Genomic DNA, 17,136 nt, shown 5'->3' with positions numbered 1-17,136 from the left:
CTCCCAATCCTTTCTACTCAACTCAAGTGACAAGAAATGGCCAATAGTTTAGGTGGTGTTGGGTGCACAGGGACATTTGCTTTTCTGGCCCATGCTGTAACGTTGCTGGCATTTTAAAGATCTCAGGGCTTTGATTCAAAAACGGCAGGATGCCGGGGACCCCAGACAGCTTCCTGGAAACCTGCCTCTGGGCCTTGCAGCCCTCCCATCCCACCAGCGCTCAGAATCCCACCAGCTGCTCAGAATCCCTCCAAGCCACAGACCCACAGTCTTGAGTCCTCAGATGGCCCAGGCGACGTGCCTTCAAAAAGTGATCCCGGTGGGGCTGCAGGACACACTGCGGATTCCAGCAAATCCCCCTCCCAGAAAGTGAGGGTACCACTGGACAAACTGTCCAAAACCAGCCAGGTCAGGGTTCCAGGAAGACACCAGAGGCACAGGAGTAACTGAGGAGCATCTGAAGGCCAGGTAGGGACAGTGAGAACCTCTGGTGTTTTTGCCTAGGGGCAGCTCCGGTCCCCCTAAACCCTCAGTGGAATGGCTTTACTGGGGCACTGGGGGGGAACCATGCCTGGAGGACCCGTGGCTCCACTGTCCGAGGTCGCCGACTTGATCAGTGCGCAGGTGGGGAAAACCGGCCACACCCCGAAGAATTTCTAGAAACAGTAGCCATCTCAGTGGTAGCTGACCTGGGAGGTCAACCTTTCAGCTGCCTGAGGTGAGATCGAGCCACAGACCAGCACACTAGCCAGAAATGGAAGAAGGAGAGCCAGTTCTTCATTTCATAGTTTCTAAGTCACCGGTTTGTTCCTATGGTTAGTATATTTTGCATCCTGGGAAATCTCTGCCTGTCTAAGGTCTTGAAACTGTTCTCCTCATGTTCTCTGCTGGAGAGGTTCTTGCAAAATCTCTGGTTTATAGGTAAAAATCATCTGGAATTGACTTTGGTTGGCACACCCATGCTGGGAAAAGGATGAAGCTTCCCCAAAATACTAAAAAAAGAACTCCCGTATGATCCCACTATCAGGTAGACCTTTTCAGGAAATAAAGTCAGTTTCTCGAAGTAAGATCTGCATTCTCCCACCCAATCTCCCTGAGGAGGGGCGGCCACCCTTAGCGACCCTCCCCTTGAGGCAGGTGCCTCCCTGGACAAGGGGCTACCCCAGGGCTGGAAGGTCTCCACAGAAGCACATCCAATGTCCTGGATACTAGGAGACAGAGTACAGCACCAGGCCAGTGAGGGTTAGGACACACTACCCCAAATACGGCACCTTGGCAAAATAAATACAGAAGCTAAAAGAACTTTTGCATAGAGCAAAGCAAGAAGGTCTCTCTGACCCCCAGCCATCAGCCCTTTTTCCCTTAAGCAGGTCAGAAGACTGCCATGTGGAACTTTCTCTCCCCGGACCACAGAGATGACGTGCTTATCACCAGAGTCAAGGAATTTAGGACCACGGGGTCTATACACACACACCTGGTTAAACTAACCCTTATCTTCCTAGTTACTTCTTTACCGTTTACGAGCCCTAGTCCAAACCCCTGCGTCTGTCAATTCTTCACACACTTACTGCTTCTTTGTCTAAAAGGTAGAAGAGCTGTCTGCTCCAGTCACCTCTGCTGGTCTTCATGGTCTTGTGAGGCTCCCACCAAAGCAATCAATACATTTTGCTTGCTTTTCTCCTGTTCATCTGTCTTTGTCAATTTCCAGACTCAGCCGGGGACCTTAACAGGGTTGAGGAAACCTTTTTCCTCTCTTGCAGCCCTGTGGGGCAGGGGGTGGGGAGTCAGGAAAACCCATCCCATCTTCCTGGCTTTGGTTAAAACTGACCTCTGCTGGGAAGCAGCATAGGACTGTGCACGGCTGGGGGAGCCAGAGAGAGGCACGTGGAACATGTAGGAGCTACCTGACCCCCAGCCGGGGGACTTGGCCCCAGTGACAAGTCCAGGGTGTGATTATGAATATTATAATGGAAGCATCCTGAACATCAGACCTTCCCCACTCCAGGCTTCATGATTGCTGCTCGTTGTAGTTGCTACTGTTGGCTTAGTGACTTTTCTGAACTCACTTTGTCAAGTCTGTATTCTTTGCCGTGTGTGGCCACTGAATCCCTGTGCTGTTAACTCAGTGGTCAGCCAGTGGCTGGGCAGAGAGGTCACCCCTGTTTCCGAGCTATGGGCTACAGACTGGAAGTCCCCACAACCTCCTCTTCAGGTTTGAATAATCTGCTCCAGTGGCTCATGGAACTCAGAGAAACATGTTACTTACTAGATGACCAGTTCATTAAAAGGACAGAACTCAGAGCCAGGCAGCTGGAATCGATGAGCAGGGCAAGGTGTGTAGAAGAACCTCGGGGCTCCCCCGCTCTCTGAGTTAAAGAGGCCTTTGCCCACCTCCACTCTGACCTTCGTCTGTACTTCCTAACTGATGACGTCCTTCCTTCGGGCTCATCTGTTAACTCAAGTGAAAGACCTGGTGGGCACCAAAATGACTCCTCAAGTAATAACCACTGCTGATGTCCTGGTGATTCTTGGGCACAGCCATGAATCTCAGCTTCTTCATGATGGGGCGCAGCCCAGCAGCTGTGGATCCCACAGGTCCTCCAGGGGCAGCCCAGCAGCTGTGGGTCCCACAGGTCCTCTCGGGGACAGCCCAGCAGCTGAGGGTCCCACGGGTCCTCTGGGGACAGCACCTTAATGGGCTTATGGTCCAGCAAGTACCTGTTCAGGTGGCTCTCATTGTGCCACACAGCCTCAATCCCAGTGGCCAGGTTGACCCCCATTGCCTGGTGACAGGCCAAGGTCAGTTGGTCCTCTACCACCGACCCTGCAAAAAGGTCCTCATGTAGTAAAAGTCGCCCTTGTCCCTGGGGATGTGTGCCTGCGACTGTGGCCAATGCTCGTAGCTGAAGTCCTTGTGGGCTGCCTGGTAGAAACCGGGGTGCAGGGTGCCAAAGAGGGGGGACAGGATCTCCATACTCACGTGGTCGCAGAACTTCATATCCACCTCTGTGCATACCAGGTAGTCCACCTCACGGAGGAAGTGTGGAATTATTCTTAGAAAATATATTGTAAGCCCACAGGAGTGATTGTGGAAGCAGCTGAAAGGTCAACAGCGTTCCTGTTCTCAGACTATTGAACGCAAGGGCCCAGTAGGAGCAGGATCCCATGATCCCCAGGGGCAGGGCACAGGTTAGGAGCTAGGAAAGAATGTAACCCTCAGGTCCCCTTTCTGCACCTGGTGCTTGCTAGCACAAACATCCGACTTTCCCCTTATCCCATGACTGCCTCCCTGAGTGCCTGCCCCTAGGGGAGGGTGCAGGACTGCTTTACCGCTTCAGGATACTTGCCATCCCTTTGTCCTCCTCTCCCACGCTTTGAGGCAACTGCCCTTGATTTTCTGATAAAAAAATGAAATAAAAGCAGAGGCAGCCCTGCATGGTCACTCAGCTGCTGGGCTGCCCCCCATCATGAAGAAGCTGAGATTCATGGCTGCCCAAGAATCACACATGTTTCTCTGAGTTCCATGAGCCACTGGAGCAGATTATCCAAACCTGAAGAGGAGGTTGTGGGGACTTCCAACTCATGGCAGGTGGGGACAGAAACTTCAGGGGGTCAGCCAGGGGAGGGGACCTGCAGGGTTTGCCCGGGAGCTCAGCACAGGGGGAGTGTTCCTGGCTCCAACATGCTGACTGTGGGGCTGCATGGGTCACAGGGTCACCTATCCTAACCCTAACCCGTTCTTGCAACTTTCTTCTACATTTGAAATTACACCTAAATAAAAGGTTTAAGACGTCACGTGCATCGTCATGTGCGAGATCTGACCCCAGCGCCCTCAGCAGCTCAGCGTTAAGAGAACGAGAGGCCTCCCTTCCTGTCCCTGGAAGAAGACACCTGGAATCACCCGAAGGAGGGAAAGCAGGGCTGGGGAAGAGGAGAGCGACCCATTTTTACCGCACATCCTCTGGTGCCGCGTGACTGTCTTACGTGTGCGTGAGCAAATCAATCAGGAAAATGAAAACGCAGAAACTCGCGGGAGGAACCCTTCTGCACCCACAAGGGGAGCAGCATCCTCAGGGACACGGCCTATCCTTCAGCTCCATGCTCGCTCCGCCTCCGCCCGCCTCCCTCCTGGGCAGCCCAGCCGCGTGCCTCACGCGCCACCTGCTGGCGGAGCGGGCCACTGCGGCCGAGGCGCGCCAGCCCTCCGTGCCACCCTGGCACCCACCCTCCACCATGCGTGATCTCGTGACCGCGGCCACATACCACCTTCTGGAGAGCCCCCGCAGCCAGCAAGATGCCCAATGCAGCGTGGCACTCCGCAAAGATGAGACGTACCGAGGAAAGGACGCAGCTTCGAGGGGAAGCCCAGCAAATGGACCTGGAGGCGAGCACCCGCCTCAGAGCCTGGTGGCAGAGCGGCCCCGCGGCCATGGTGACCCCCGAGAACCACACTGCTGACTGTACGGCCCCCTGCTGGCCCGCCCACCCCAGCCCCGCCTGCGCTCCCGGGGTGTTCACAGCCTATCCCACACTTTACACCAAGGAAGGTGTAAAGTCAGCAGCACTCAGGACCCCGGTCACCAGCTCTGTGTCCCCACGAAGACTCTGAAAAGCAGGGACACCAAGCTGGCCAGTCCTGTGGAGCAAACCAGTTCAGCCCCAAGAAGCCAAAGGAGTTCAATCGGAGCATTAAAAAATAGAACAGAACAGAAAATACCGGATCAATGGCCCCGGAAGCCCATGACCAACACACAGCTGAAGTAAACCTCAAGGACAAACGGCTCATCTCTGTGACTCGCGCAGGACGGCACAAACACATCGCCCTCTGACAAAGTAAACCACACGTGGGGGCGCAGGTGCACGTGCCTTCCGCCGGCGAGGGACTCACCAAGGTCTGTGTTCAGGCCGGCAAGGAGCTGCTTGAACTTGTCGAGCCGGGAGGCCTCTCGTTCACTTAACGCTGAGCTGCTGAGGGCGCTGGGGTCAGACGTGCCACCCACGGCGGCCGCCACCGAGTGCGGGAGAGACTGGGACCACTGCAGAGGAGCAGTGTCGCCGGCGCTGTCTGGGGAGAGAGCGCGCAGGGGGTGAGGATGGCCTCCTGGACCCCCCCCCCCATGGCCCTGTTCCCCAGTAAGAAGGCTCCCACCCGCGCCACCTGCCCTTCGGGAACGCCACCGTGCCACAGCCATCCCCTCCTCCCGTAACCGGCCAGTGCAGACCCGCGTGACCGGGGCAATAAAGTGAAACTAGTGAACACCCAAGAAGCCCACTGGCCTTACTGGTAGAGCGTTACTCCATGGGAAAACAGACGTGCCTCACACAAAAGCAAAACGACAACCAGAAAACTCCAGACCCCCCCGGCTCCCCCACTGCTAGCAGGCCTGCCCAGGTGACACAACCCAAGGATCTGCTGGTGCCTGTGGGGCTCACCTGGGCCTGAGCACAGAAGGAAGCCACCGAGCCACACGTGGAGGAGCATGAAGCCCACAAAGGCACTGCACCCCTTGGATCTCCCCAAGCCCCATGAGGGAGGCGGGCAGGGACCATCACCAAGAGAAAGCACAGGAAGCTAGAGCGCATGCAAGCAGGGGAGGGGCAGCAGGTTGCAGGCCTGCCCAGCACCCCCCGCCCCAGGGCACCACCTACCACCACGCACAAAGGCCCACCGACAGGGACACACAGGGCCGAAGTGAAACCGTGCGTTAAATCCAGGAACCCAGAACAGGAAGAGCCACAGAAAAGAGCCCAAGGCCCAACACCCACTCAGAAAGAGCCACCAGGGACCAACGAGGGGCCCACAGGAACAGGCAGCACCAGGCTGTACACCCCCAGGTCTAAATACCCTTGAATGGTCACATCTCCCAGAACTGAAATTTAAAGTAGAGGAAAAAACCAACTCCAGGAGATGGGGCGGGAACCAAACAAAGTGAAGAAAACATGCCGGCTCCTGGCCGCCGCTATCAGACTCCCACCGACCCCCTCCTTCCCGCAGAGCTGACTCATTACCCTAAAATCGAGGCCCGGAAAGGCTTCACACAGAAACCCTCAGGCTACAGAGGAGCAGTGTCTGGCCCAGTTAAGCTTCCAGAAAAGCCTGTAGAGGTGGGCGTCGAGGGGAGAGAAAGTCCCAGCCCCTCCGCAGGGCTGACCCCTCGCTTGCAGGAGGTGTCCCCACCGGCCTGCCCTCCGGGAGGCCCGGGGCAGCGATGCTCAGACCCCCTCCTCCCCGCCCTCGGAATCTGCCACTCCACTGTGCGTCATGATTCCTCAGGAAAGACGATGGGCGGGAGGAGGGATTCCTCGTTCTAACGCGGAACCAAACGTGCTGAGTTTTACTTCTCCGCCATCTTAGAGAGCATCCCTGTGACTTACTCCGACATGTAAGGACCACGTCGTCCTGAGCAGAGCACACATCCGGTCCCCCTCTAAGATGGGACGGGCAGGGTTTGCAAGGCACAGTGAAGCCCCCTGCCCCCCGAGGAAGCAGGAAGGTCAACAGCAGGTCTCCCTGCTACTGTAAGTGGAAAACACATCAGTGTCCCCCTCCGGGGCAGCCAGTGTCCACCCAGGACCCACTTGCAGCTCAGTCCCCATCAGCGATGGACAGTCCTCCCCAGCCACGCCCACTGAGCCCTTCGCAGCCAAAGGCGCAGGCTCCCCATTACGCCAGCGGCACCCTAGACCAAGCAGAGGGCATCTGACTTCAGATACAAAGGTACAGATACCTCAGACGCTGATTAAGAAAGTCAGGACAGTCGAAAGGTAAGCAGGAGGCGCGGGGAAGGCCAGCCGGAGACCCCTGCTGCAGCATCCCGGAACTTTCAGGCTGCCATCTACCCAGGGCTGAAGGCCAAAGGCGAGGGCAGCCAGCAGGCCCTGTGGACGCTGCGTGGGGTGACGTGAGCTCCCACGGTGGCGCACCATAAAGGGACAGGCACCGACACAATGCCGGCAGTGGGAAGGGCAGGCAGCACTCTGATCACACTGGGCCCCGTGAAACACAGCGTCCAGGCCCCAGAAACACAACTCCGCTCCGAGGAGCACAGTCACATGAAATGGCACTCACAGGTCCCTCACCTCAACAGAGGCCTGGCCTGGCCCTGGGCCGTGGGGCCGGTGCAGGGACAAGAGTGGGGCAGAACATGGAGGAGGGGAGAGCCCGCGGTCACCAGGCCCTGAAGACACCTCAGTTTAGCTCAGCAACATTCACGTAATGACACAGGACCCCAAAGGGAAACAAAGGTAATGGGGCATGGTCCCTGCCTTGGGGGAACTTGCAAACCACGTAGATGAGGTGTGCAGTCAGCCAGCCCAGCCCACCCGGCACCTCCCCTCAGCTGGGATGGCCCCACCTCCTAAGCCTGGAGCCTCACCCTACCGGTAACCTTAGAGACATCACCTCCTCCGTGAAGCCTTCCCTGACACGTCCTGGCCCTCCCCAACAAGACTGAACTGGGACTTCTACCCCTGGGTGCTTCTGGGTCCTGTCCATCACTCCAAGGCTCCATTCCACCCAGGGAGGTGAAAGACTCAGATCCTTGTGTTTCCCCACTAGACTGCCTGCCAGTCAACACATCTGCGCCGGGCCCAGCCCAGTAAGAATGAGGGCTGACGTGGTCGTCTTAGCGCCAACACCGAGTAAGCCAGCCCCACGACTAACAGCCCACCAAGGGAACTGAACACAGGCCCACGAGTTCTGCGCACCACTGCCAGCCACCCGTGGGGTCGGCTCCCTGAGAGGCCACCTCGGGCTCCAGAGCGGCCCTCTCCCCCTTGGCACTGTGCACGGTCGGGCCAGAGAGTCCCCTGGGGGCCAGGCACCCTGGTCTCTGCCCACTTCATGCCAGGAGCACACACTCCCTGCCCCAGATGTTAACAGGAAAGGTCCTAACACAGGACCTCATGTCCCCTGGGGGCGGCATCACCAGCGAAGAGGCCCTGCTCTCTGTGGGGAGGTCAGCAGCTAGCAGCAGGCCCTGGCCTCAGACGCCCTGGACTTGAACCCTACCCCACCGCTCAGCATGCTGGGCGAGCCACGTGACCTCCCTATACCTCCCCCGTAAGTTCTCTCCTAGACTGGCTGCAAAGTCAGAGGGATCTGTTCATGACGAGGGCCCGAGACAGTCTCTGCCCCACAGTAAGCGATGGACAAACACTAGCTGCTATCATGAAATGAACTGCTCACAAAAAGCCTGCTCAGAAAGCAAAGCAAAGATGGTTGATGCGCAAGCGGGTGGAGGCAGAAGGCAAGCACAGTAATCGGCCCCTTCCCCAGCATGAGCCGCTTGGGGCATCCTTCACCTGGCTTTTACAGGAGGAGGCCACCCCAAGGCTCCCCACCCTGGCAGGATGCAGCCCAACTGCATACCTGGCCATGGGCTGAATGCCGTGAGGCCCCAAAGTCCGTATGCGCAAGTCCTTCCCCAGACGGGACGGTGTTAGGAAGAAGGGCCTCAGGTTTAGAGGAAGTCAGGAGGGTGGGGTCCCCTGATGGGATCGGTGCTCCTGAGGAGTCACGAGACAGCCCGTTTCCCCTCTCTAGTCTCCCCCATGTTGGGATACTGTGAGAAGGCAGCTGTCTGCGCCCCGAAGAGAGCCAGGACCCAACCGTGTTGGCCGCCTGACCTGACTTCCGGCCTCCAGAACGAGGAGACCTAACTTTCTGCTGCTCATGCACCATCGGCCTGTGGTGCTCTTCGCAGCAGCCCCACGGCCTGAGAGAACAGGAGCCTGCCCGCTCAGCCGAGATGGGCCCCCACCTCTACGGGTGCTGAGGCCCGCCCCCCAGCAACTGCTCAGATGGCAGGTGTCACAGAGGCTCTACCCAGGCCCCAGAGGCGTGGGGCACAGCAGAGGGCAGAGGAATCCGGGGCACCTGCCAACTTGAACAGGCACCCAGGCTGAGGGCACTGCCCGGCCGGGGCGCGCAGGCGGTAATCGGCATAGGATGCGTCAGTCTCGGGGAACCCCGACCCACTCGCAGAAGCCCTAACCAGATTTTCATTTTTAAACTCAAATACTTTGAAGTTCAGCCTATTTTGGAGAAAAACAGTTCAGATTCCAATATGAAAACTGGTCAAAGGAACTAATTCACAGCGTTCTCACCCACGAAGACGTGTGATGTTCCAAACATTAGTCAGCTCCCGGGAAGGGTTTCTGAAAACTAGACAGGGGGATGAACGCCAGCTCCGTGGTCCCAGCAGGGCAAGCTGAGGCTGCCCGATGCCCTCTTCTCTCCTCTGTAAACAAGGGGCAGTCCCCCTGACCCCCAGAGACCCTGGGAGAGGGAGGCCGTGAGTCCGCCGCGGTGCAGGCCGGCCCCTCTGCCACCAGCTCCCCACGCCTCACTGCCTCAGCTCACTGATGCTCACGTGTCACCTTCTCAGTAGGGCATCTGGACGCTCTGACTGAAGATTACGCCCCAGGTCCAGGCTGCTGTCACCACCTCCCACGTCTGTCTCGACCCAGGGCGCTTGTCTCCTCCCCGCACGCTCCAGGCCTCCTTACTGACCCAACGTGTAGGTCAGTGCTTGTCCCCCTCACCAGAACACACACTCCAGGCCAGGGACTTCCTGGGGGCACCCCAAGCCCTAAGAGTCTGGCCCATCACAGAGGCTCATCAAACACTGTGTTGTTTTACATCATAGACACCCCCAAAAACAAAAAGCAAAGCTACTGAGAGCCGTCTCCAGAAAGGCTACTGAGCACCAGGCACGGGGTACGAGACATGCGCTGATAGCATCCTTGAGTGTATGACCTGGAGGCAGTCATTCCACACCCCAGACTCTGCCCCCTACAGACTCTGAGCCACGTGCAGGTGTCCCAGCGGGGGAGGGGGTGTCATTGGAAGCTGCCGGAGGAGGTGCAGCCTCTGAATGTGCAGTTGGCCTGGCCCCTGAGCTGGAAATGTCCCCCTGGGACAACCGGGGCACACTTAGAAGGGAGACACAGTCCCCTGGGGCCTGGTGCTCACTGTGGGCCTCTCACAGCCAGGCCACGAAAGCCACACAGCACACCCTCCACCCGGAGGAGAGAAGCACTCAGCTGGGGACACAAAGAAAAGTCTACGGCTTCTCCTGCCTGGGAAGGCCTGTGGGCACGTGGATCACAACCCCAAGGTCTTCCAAGGGCACGAGCTCCTGTGGCAAAGAGGACGGAACGCCCGCTAACCTCCCGCCCCGAGAGGCCTCCAGCCCCTCTCCCTCGCAGCACTGCGCGTCATCTCCTCGCGCCCCCGCCCACCTGCAGGACAGGATGTGTGGCTCTCGCTGACGGACTTCACCAGCCGAGGTCACCGCTCGGGACCGAAGGAGGCTCTGCCGAAGGCTGTGGCTCCTGCTCGGGGCCCGGCGTCTCCTGCGGCTTGCGGCGCTCCTGCCGCTGGCTGTGGTTGCGCAGGACGCGGTGGGCCGTCTCCATGACCACGTCGGTGTTCAGGCTCTCGGCTGCCACGGCCAGGAGCCCGTCATCGTCCTCGCCGGCATCCCAGGCGTCGCTGGTGTTGCTCCCAAACTCCGGGAAGGTGCTGATGCTCTTGGCCTTCACGGGTGTGGCGGGCGCCTTGGGCACGGCCTTGAGCAAGCTGCAAAGCAAAGGCAGACTTCAGCTGTCCCCCCGGAGGCTGGAGCGGACTCACCCCACGACCGGTCAGAAAGGAGCCCATGGATGAAAGGTGCACATTCAAGCTTCCAGTGTCAACTGAGCTGAGGGTGAAGAGCAAGCACAACCCAAAGAGGCATCCGAGAGAGGACTCCTGGGGCACCCAGGGGGCTCAGTCGGTTAAATGTCTGCCTTCGGCTCAGGTTGTGATCCCGGGGTCCTGGGATCGAGCCCCACATCGGACTGCCTGCTCGGTGGGGCGTCTGCTTCTCCCTCGCCCCCCTCCCTACCCCCCCACTCTTGTGCTCTCGCTCTCTTTCTCAAATAAATAATCCTAAAAAAAAAAACAGAAGAGGACTCCTAGGATTCGGGGGCAGGAAGGAGAGGCTCTCGAGGGGCAGTACCGCTGAGCAGTCTCTGCTCAGTGACAGAAGCCACTCAGGAGGAACCCCAGCACCGCAGTCACGGAATTCACAGGGAGTCCCCAAACCTCACCCGGGCCAGTGCCCGCAAACCTCCTAAGGCAGCAGTGGGGGCGGCGGGGGCAGGAGCGGCTGTCTTTCGGCGTGCAGACACGACACAGCACCACTAGAGCAAGAGGCCCCGCGGGGGGCCCAGTGACACCCGCCAGCACGGGCGGGGGGTCACATCAGCCCCCTGCGTGGCTCTGGTGGAGGAGCCAGACACAGGGGCAGAGCGTGCAGTGGAGGGCAAGGGAAGTGAGCTGACCACCGAGAACAGGCCCGGGGCCAGGCCCTCCCGTCAGCTAAGGGGGTGCCAGCTTCGTGCTCTCCTCCACTTTGGGCTGGGCTTCCTCCTCTGCCCTTGTCCGGAGGACCAGTCGTGCGAGGCCCTGACGCGTGTCTGCTCGAGGGAAGACCACGCTGCTCCCCTCAGGACCCCGAGGAGGCCGGCGGGTCACCAGGACGCCCAGGCGCGTGCGTGATGCAGCATGACCACAGGCCTGACTTACGTGCCGTGTAACAGTGGGTCGAAGGGGGGGTGCTGGGCGCCGTACACATGCTGGATGCTGTTTAAAAAGAAAGGAAAACCGATTAGCTTCTCTCCGGCTTCCTCAAGAGCCCACACTAACTCGGGAAAAGGACCAGTTCCCAGTAACCTACACGCCTGAGCAGCAACTCTCCCTCAGCTGCCACGGGTCCCGAGGGCCCGTCTGGAAGGGATGAATGGCGCCACACAGGTCCACGCCACACACACAACGGGGCATTCAGCCTGCCTGGCAAATGGGCCTCAGCCCGGGGAGCCGCAGCCCTGACCGCATCGGCAGGGCCTCAGGCGCCGCTGCCGACGAGGCTGCTGGGAGCTGGGAGCCACTCAGCATCGCCCAGTTCCAGCAGCCTCTGCTCCCGGACCGTGTGCCAGCGGCAGGACTACGAACTAATGCTGAAATGCCCGTCTGGAAATTCCCATCTGCTGCCATTTCGTCAAAGACAGAATGCAGAATCACAAAAAGAAGATAAATGTGTTTTTTAAAGACTTAATGATTTTATTATAAAAGTTTTCTGGGGGCGCCCGGGGGGCTCAGTCGGTTAAGCGTCTGCCTTCAGGTCAGGTCATGATCCCAGGGTCCTGGGATCGAGCCCCACATTGAGCTCCCTGCTCCGCGGGAAGCCTGCTTCTCCCTCTCCCACTGCTGCTCCCCCACTCGTGCCCTCTCTCTCTCTCTCTCTCTCTCTCTAATAAGTAAAATATTTTTAAAAAAGATAAAAATTAAATTTAAAAATAAAGTCTTCTGTTCATCAGAGTGAACTTGGAAAACAGATGGAAACAAAACAGCCCCCATGGCAGACACCAGGGCGGTCCACTGAGTGGCCGCACCCGCACCCCTTCCTCGGCGGGGGCGTCCAGCCAGGGGAGGCCCTGTGACCCAGCGCAGCTCAGTCACCAGCAGTGTGGGCCCTTCCTCATCTGCCTGGAACACACATGTGAGGCCTAGAGGTTCCCCAGCCTCATGCCACCATGAGAAATGAGCAGGAGATATCAACCACCCGAGAACGCGGGCACGGCAGGAAGATGAGAAAGAGCACGGGTCTCGGGGGCACTGCAGCCCTGCCAACACCTTCATCTTAGCCCAGCACCAGAACTGTAAGACAGCAAGTGTGTATTATAAGCCAATAGGGTTATGCTGATTTGTTACAGCAGCAGCAGAAAACCAAAAGAGAACAGAATGGTGACAGACAGGTGACAAAGCCATCCTCTTGGCTTATGGAAGCTTAAAGGTCTCTGTGGTTAAGTCAACCTCACTTTTATGCGTTACACGGGGCTCTCCTTTGAGGACTGTACTTAAAAAGGCCCACCCCCAACTGTCTTAGTCCATCCCGGCTGCTATAACAAAAATACCACGCATGTGGCAGCTTATAAACAAAGACATTTATTCCCCACAGTTCTGGAGGCTGGACGTCCAAGATCAAGGTGCTGGCAGATTTGGTATCTGGTGAGGGCCTCAGCTGGTGCCTTCTGCTGCGTCCCCACCCAGCGGAGAGGCAGGGAAGCTCTCTGGGGTCTCTTTTATAAAGGCTCCAATCCCACCCTGGGGGACTCCAGCCTCAGGACCTCCTCACCCCCTCAAAACCCCCACCTCCTAACACCCTCAGTCTGGTGGTTAGGGCTTCCTGTGAGTTTTGGGAGCGCACGAACATTCAGCCCAGCCGACTTACTGAGATGGCATAAATCTCCAACTGTGTCCTAGTTCCACACTTGTGTGGTTTTATTTTTTACCCTTGAGTATTGAGTCACCTAGAATTTATTTTATTTTGCTACAGACTGTAGAAAACTTTTTTTTTTTCTTTTGACAGAGAGAGAGATAGCGATAGCAGGAACACAAGCAGTGGGAGTGGGAGTGGGAGAAGGAGGCTCCCCGCCGAGCAGGGAGCCCGATGTGGGGCTCGATCCCAGGACCCTGGGACCATGACCTGAGCCGAAGGCAGACGCTTAAGGATTGAGCCACCCAGGCGCCTGTAGAAAACTTTTTTAAAAAATAATCCACTGCTCCAATGACATTGGTTAAAAACCTATCCTATTCCCTACTGGTTTGCGGACACTGTCTTCAATACGCCGGAGATTACTCTATGCTGGGGCATTTTTTCAGTTTTCCATTCATTCCTCCATGTCTGTGCCTGTGACACAACATTTTAATTACAGAAAATGTTCCCTTTTATATCCTAAAATGTTTCAGCAAAATTTAACGGACATTCGATAGCCCCCACGTTGCGACGGGGTTGTGAGGAGTACGAGGCAGGCAAAGACAAGCACACTGGACTCCAAACTCGCACGAACCTTTAAGTTTACCTACAAAAATAAAAAAAAATGAATTGGCGTTTATAATGTTCTTGGACAACAAAAACATGGTAAACTGGAATATTATTCAGTGAAATAGTCATCAGCTAAAAAATAACGTGCTAGCTCACGCTGTAACACGGAAGAACCTTGAAACCATCACGCTACGCGTGGGAAGCCAGTCATGAAAAAACACCTATTCTGGGGCGCCGGGGTGGCTCAGCCGTTGGGCGTCTGCCTTCGGCTCAGGTCCTGATCCCGGGGTCCTGGGATCGAGCCCCACGTCGGGCTCCCTGCTCCGAGGGAGGCCTGCTTCTCCCTCTCCCACTCCCCTTGCTTGTTCCTGCTCTCACTAACACTCCCTCTCTGTCAAATAAATAAAAATCTTAAAAAAAAAAACCCTATTTTATGATCTCACTGACATGAAATGTCTAGAAGGGAGACAGAAGGGAGACTAGTGGTTGCCTGGGGTGGAGGATGGGAGACTGGGGTGACAGCAGAAGACTACAGGGCTTCTTCCTGAGGGGACAAACATATTCTAACGTTGACTGTGGCGACGGATACACCGCAGTACCACTGACTTTCACCCCTTAAATGAGGGAATGGTGTTGTACGTGAATTTTAATGGGTGAACTATTATTATATGTGAGTCTCAATGAAGATGTAAGTTTTTAAAGGCAGCACAGTTTCCACCTGGTTCTCTTGGGTTCTCTCTTGGAACCCAGCCACCAGGCTCTGAAGAAGCCCACATGTAAGCACTAGAACCACAGCTTCCAGGGGGTGTCCCAGCTGATGATGGCCAGCATCAACCTCGACAGGCGTGAGTCACCAGCCTTCTTCTGATTTCCCTCCCAGCCTCTGAACCTTCCCAGTGACACCATGGAAAAGAGACCAGTCTGACACACAGAATCCAGGAGGGTTTGGGGGTTTGTTGTTGTTGTTGGAAAGAAAGAGTATCAGCCCACGGAGGTCATGCACAACCCCTCTGTCGTGGTCCCTTTCCAGAAATCTCTTGGAGGCTTCCCCGACCTTGGTAGAAGGTTTCCTGTTTTAAGAACCAAAGGGCCTGGGTAATTGCTCTAGGCTTTAGCTTCCTCGTCTCGGAAATGGGAATAAGAACGTGTAAGAAATGAGACAGCCATAAATGGCAGCAGCTTGACTACCGCCAAGTGACCTACAGACAGCATTCACCGGTACTATGCACCTACCTTGCTGGCTTGCACCCTTCCCTTATGTCTCAGTACACGAATAGGGCTCAAAACCAGCAGGCAGTGGGCCTCTGCCCTCTATGTGCAAGGCATTTCCATGGGTCTTGCAGTGTTACCACACGCTGCAGGCCCCTTGCCTCCCAGGAAAGCGCCAATGCATTAATTCTTCATGGGCACACCACTTGTGTTTATTGAGCAGAAAATGTTCCAGCAAAGTTCAAGCTCAGACTAAAAGGCATCTCGTTTTATCTTATTAAAATTGCATTTTTATCTGGTCTTGCATAGCCAAAAAGAAAAACAGGCTTCAGCTAAAGCCATTTTAAAAGAATAAGTAGCACATCATGAAATCATTCTTTAAAAAATATGTTCACCAATAAACTTTTTAATGAATTGTACTGCTTAAAAACACCACAGTAACTCATTGCTTTAAAGAGGACCCCAGTGATTCCTCACAAAAAGCAGATACACACGACATAATGCCACTTCTAGGCACACGCCATGAAAACCCCTTGTGTAAGGACGCAGGAGGCAGGTTCAGCGATGTCGCTAACGCTAAAAAGAAAAAAAAAATTAAGAAAAACTTTTATCCATCATCAACTGAAGAATGTATTCACATTATCCCTTTGTCCATTATCAACTGAGTAACAAATAAAGGAACAAATGAGGAACATACACCTATAATGGAATACTAACCACAATGAAAACGAAGGAACTACAAGAACCAAGATCGGTGAACTTACAAGCCTACCACTGAAGAGTAACTTGAATATGCACAGTATGATGTCATCTATAAAAAGTTTTTAAAACGAGAAAATGAAACTATCTACCGTGTCGGATACATACATGGTGGTCAAAACTCCCAGCTCATGATGGTGATGAAAACAAACGGAGAATAGGATGGGAGCGGAGGGCTGGGGGTGGAGGGGACTCTGGGGCCGGGAAGAGGATGCAATGGCTTCAACTCCGAAGAGCCAAAGTGCTCAAACAGTCCCGAGGCCCATCGGTGGGTGACCAGGCACACGCCGGAATATACCGTCAGCTTCCAACAAGGAATGAAGGGCTGACAGCCGCTCCCACGTGGATGAAGCCTGGAAACATCATGCGCAGCGAAAGGAACCAGTCACGAAGACCACATTCATATGATCCCACACACATGAATAAGCACATGTCCAGAATAAGCAAGTCTACAGAAACAGAAAGCAGATGAGTGGCAGCCAGGGGCTGGGGAGGACGGACTGGGGAGTCACGGCTGGTGAGGCAAATGCTCTAAAATTGACTATGGTGATGATCGTCCAACTCCACAGACTAAAAACACTGAACTGTACACTTTAAGTGAGTGAAATAGAGGACAGGTAAATGACGTCTCCACAAAGATGCTGAAAGGAAGGGAGGAAAGGGGGAGGGAGGGAGGGAGGGACGGGGAGAGGCGGAAGAAGCAGGAGGGTCTCCTCCCTGACCGGGTGTCCGGGAAGGTGGCTGTGCCGCGGGGGGTGAAGGCTGGAGCAAGGCAGCCCTTCTGCACCAGCCACCCGGCTGGCCTTTAAACAGGTCCGAGTCTACCTCTGCAGCCCCGAATGACAGAAGTCCCTAATGCCACCAGCCCAGAACAAAACATTTTAGTAGCTTCAAGTGAAGATGACAGACATGATATCACCCCTGAACTAAGACCACGAAACTTCAGAAGGATTCATTGGTTATCAGCAGGCCAACAGTGGGGACCACAGCTACATTTTCTGGGCGGGCGGGTCTCCATCCTGTATATAGTATACGTAGTGTATAGCGTTAGCGACCACACAACTGGGTGGCCGGGAAGGACTCTCAGATGGAAGAACAAATGCACGAGAACTCACGATGAGTCATGGACCCAACCCTTGGCCCCACAGAGGTTCCCATCCAGCTGAGAGGGAGGCGCCCAGACCAAGGACTGTACCCCACAGGGCAGCCCAGGGACAGGCAGGTGGAGAGATGCCCCCCAGGATGGCGCCCGGAAGAGGACCCCCCGACAATAGCCCCTGAGTTCTCAACAGAG

General features: G+C 56.0%; 1 protein-coding gene across 1 annotated transcript in view; it reads right to left on the bottom strand.

Annotated features, from left to right (window-relative positions):
* LOC135362154 (alpha-mannosidase 2-like) overlaps nt 1-2,998 on the bottom strand; it is a 63,462-nt gene extending 60,464 nt beyond the window's left edge. Inside the window, exon 1 of the mRNA XM_064575591.1 lies at nt 2,817-2,998. Coding sequence (XP_064431661.1) covers nt 2,817-2,998 — 182 coding nt within the window. The remainder of the gene's footprint in view (nt 1-2,816) is intronic.
* Nucleotides 2,999-17,136: the final 14,138 nt, after the last annotated feature.

This window comes from Mirounga angustirostris, unplaced genomic scaffold (assembly GCF_029215605.1).
Source record: "Mirounga angustirostris isolate CCGP_5_RB_7025 unplaced genomic scaffold, mMirAng1.0.hap1 SCAF_12, whole genome shotgun sequence".
Taxonomy (NCBI): Eukaryota; Metazoa; Chordata; class Mammalia; order Carnivora; family Phocidae; genus Mirounga; species Mirounga angustirostris.
Note: the sequence above shows the minus strand (reverse complement) of the source record. Positions and strands in the feature narration are given on the sequence as shown.